This window comes from Peromyscus californicus, unplaced genomic scaffold (genome assembly GCF_007827085.1).
Source record: "Peromyscus californicus insignis strain IS unplaced genomic scaffold, ASM782708v3 Scaffold_10__1_contigs__length_136768540, whole genome shotgun sequence".
Classification (NCBI taxonomy): Eukaryota; Metazoa; Chordata; class Mammalia; order Rodentia; family Cricetidae; genus Peromyscus; species Peromyscus californicus.
Window position 1 is genome coordinate 57,265,128 of NW_026294391.1, and position 2,465 is coordinate 57,267,592.

Below are 2,465 nucleotides of genomic sequence, written 5' to 3' on the forward strand. Positions count from 1 at the left end.
GACAGGAACTAAGGCTTTTTCGGCTGGAGCCCTTTCGGCTGGAGCCTTTTTGGCTGGAGCCCTTTCAGGCTGAGGAGTTGGTGAGGTAAGAGGTGGTGGCTGTGATTTGCTCTGCCTCTCTGATCTTTCAGCTTTCACCCCAATATCTGGCACCAGGATTTTTTATTAAAAGACCATTTAGAATTCGTGTTACATACTTCAATTAAATTAACCAAGAAAATACCTCACAGGTGTGCCCAGGTTTGCATGTCACTTGATTCTGGATCCAGTGAGGTTGACACCCAATATTAATAACCACAGATCCCATTTAAAAAGTTAGGAACTGGACAGTGGTAAGGAAAGAACAGACCAAAGCAAAATTGAAAATCAGGGCAAACACCAAATCTCTCAGTTTCATGTTAAGTGTCTGGAGCTCTTGGGAAAAAATTTTATTCTTGCCAAATTTTTCACAACCCCACACTCAACTGCATGACCATATACGGTTACTAGTCACAGATTAAAAGGCTAGGCTCTAAAAGAACATTTTAAAGGGGTTAGTGGGTTGGTCTACATTCCAGAGGCTGGTTGTCCAATGCTGTCTGTGTGCAGGAGAGGCAAAGAAGCCGGTAGCTGCTTGGTTCAAGAAGTTGGACAACTCAGCCGGGCGGTGGTGGCGCACGCCTTTAATCCCAGCACTCGGGAGGCAGAGCCAGGCGGATCTCTGTGAGTTCGAGGCCAGCCTGGGCTACCAAGTGAGTTCCAGGAGAGGCGCAAAGCTACACAGAGAAACCCTGTCTCGAAAAACCAAAAAAAAAAAAAAAAACAAAGAAGTTGGACAACTCAGCAGTCTCAATTTGATGCTGAAACCTGAGCATGCCTGGCAGTCACTGATATTGAGTCCACAGTGAAAGGCTAAAAGTCTTGGATTCTAGCCGGGCGGTGGTGGCGCAAGCCTTTAATCCCAGCACTTGGGAGGCAGAGCCAGGCAGATCTCTGTGAGTTCGAGGCCAGCCTAGGCTACAGAGTGAGTTCCAGGAAAGGCACAAAGCTACACAGAGAAACTCTGTCTCAAAGAAAAAAAAAGAAGAAGGAAAAAAAATCTTGGATTCTGATGTCAGTAGAAGATCTTGGTAGCAGTGATCTACACACTTGCTCAGGAGATGACAAGAAAGAAGGTACACGCGCACTGCATTTCCTTGGACCTCTTCATATCTGCCTGTAGACTGTGCTTTCCAAATTAAAAAGCCGTCTTCCCCCTCAGTTATCCTCTCTGGAAATACCCTTAGACAGGCCTGGGAGAGCTGTCTCCTAAGTGAGCATATTAGTTTGCTCTCTGCTGCTGTGATAAAGGCCATGACCTTTATATTTAACTTGGGGAGAAAAGAGTTCTGTCACCTTATACATACTTACAAGTCCTTCATGAAGGGAAGTTGGGGCAAGAACTCAAGACAGGAAGCTGAAGGCAAGAACTAAAGCAGAGAGCATGGAGGGATGCTGTTTAATGGCGTGTTTCTCCCAGCTTCCTTGGCCTGTTTGTTCACACCACTCAGGACCACCTGCTCAGGAGTAGCACTGCCCACAGTAAGCTGGATGCTCCCATATCAATCATCAATCAAGAAAATGCCCCCACAGACTTGCCTACAGGCAATCTGATGAAGGCCTCTTCTCCACTGAGGTTCAGCTTCCCAGATAACTGTAGCTTGTGTCAAGATAAAAACAACTAGTCAGGAAATTTGACCTTGTGACAACTTGATATACCAATACATTACTATTAAACCATAACTTTTCCTTTTTTTATCCCCAAGATCTCATGTTGATTTCACAATACAGAACACAGTGTAACTTTAAAATTCCCAGTCTTTAAAATATTTAAGCACTTTAAAAGTTCAGACTCTTTAAAATATCCAATCTCTCTTTTTTTGCATCTCAAATATATTTATTGATGCCACGCCATAATTGGTACTTAGACAAGTTTACAGCAATGTTCCATGCTCCCATCTAACACAGCTTACTTAACTTTAGCCAACAGATACTTCATCTTTACTGGACTCAAGGAGTGGGTTAATGATGCCCATGAGAAGGTGTAGAGCCTTTCGAAGCTTTACTTCTTTTATCAGCACTCCTGACTTTATAACTGATGAAGGTCATCAACTTGTTTGCTACCCAAGTGTCCTGGTAAAGCTGAATAAAGTAGGGTTTTATGGGGTCCCAGACATTGTAAATAAGGCTTTGAAACAATCTCATCAGGACCAAGGCTGTAGGCTATACTAGACTCTATAACTTAATTGGGAAAGGTCCAATTTTCAAGGTTTGATTCGGAGGCAAAACTTTTTCTGTTTTGTTTTAGTTTTTGAAGAAGGGTGTTCTCAATGGGTAGCTCTGGCTGTCCTGGAACTCACTATATATGTAGACCAGGCTGGTCTTGACCTCCTAAAGATCTACCTGCCTCTGCTTTCCAAGTGCTGCAATTAAAGGTGTGGGCCACC

At 43.7% G+C, this 2,465-nt stretch overlaps 1 protein-coding gene across 1 annotated transcript; it reads right to left on the reverse strand.

Annotated features, from left to right (window-relative positions):
- Positions 1-2,040: 2,040 nt before the first annotated feature.
- On the reverse strand, positions 2,041-2,223 carry LOC128113455 (ATP synthase subunit ATP5MPL, mitochondrial-like). The gene has a single exon (XM_052743189.1). It carries the CDS (start codon positions 2,221-2,223, stop codon positions 2,041-2,043), a length of 183 nt encoding a protein of 60 aa, XP_052599149.1.
- Positions 2,224-2,465: the final 242 nt, after the last annotated feature.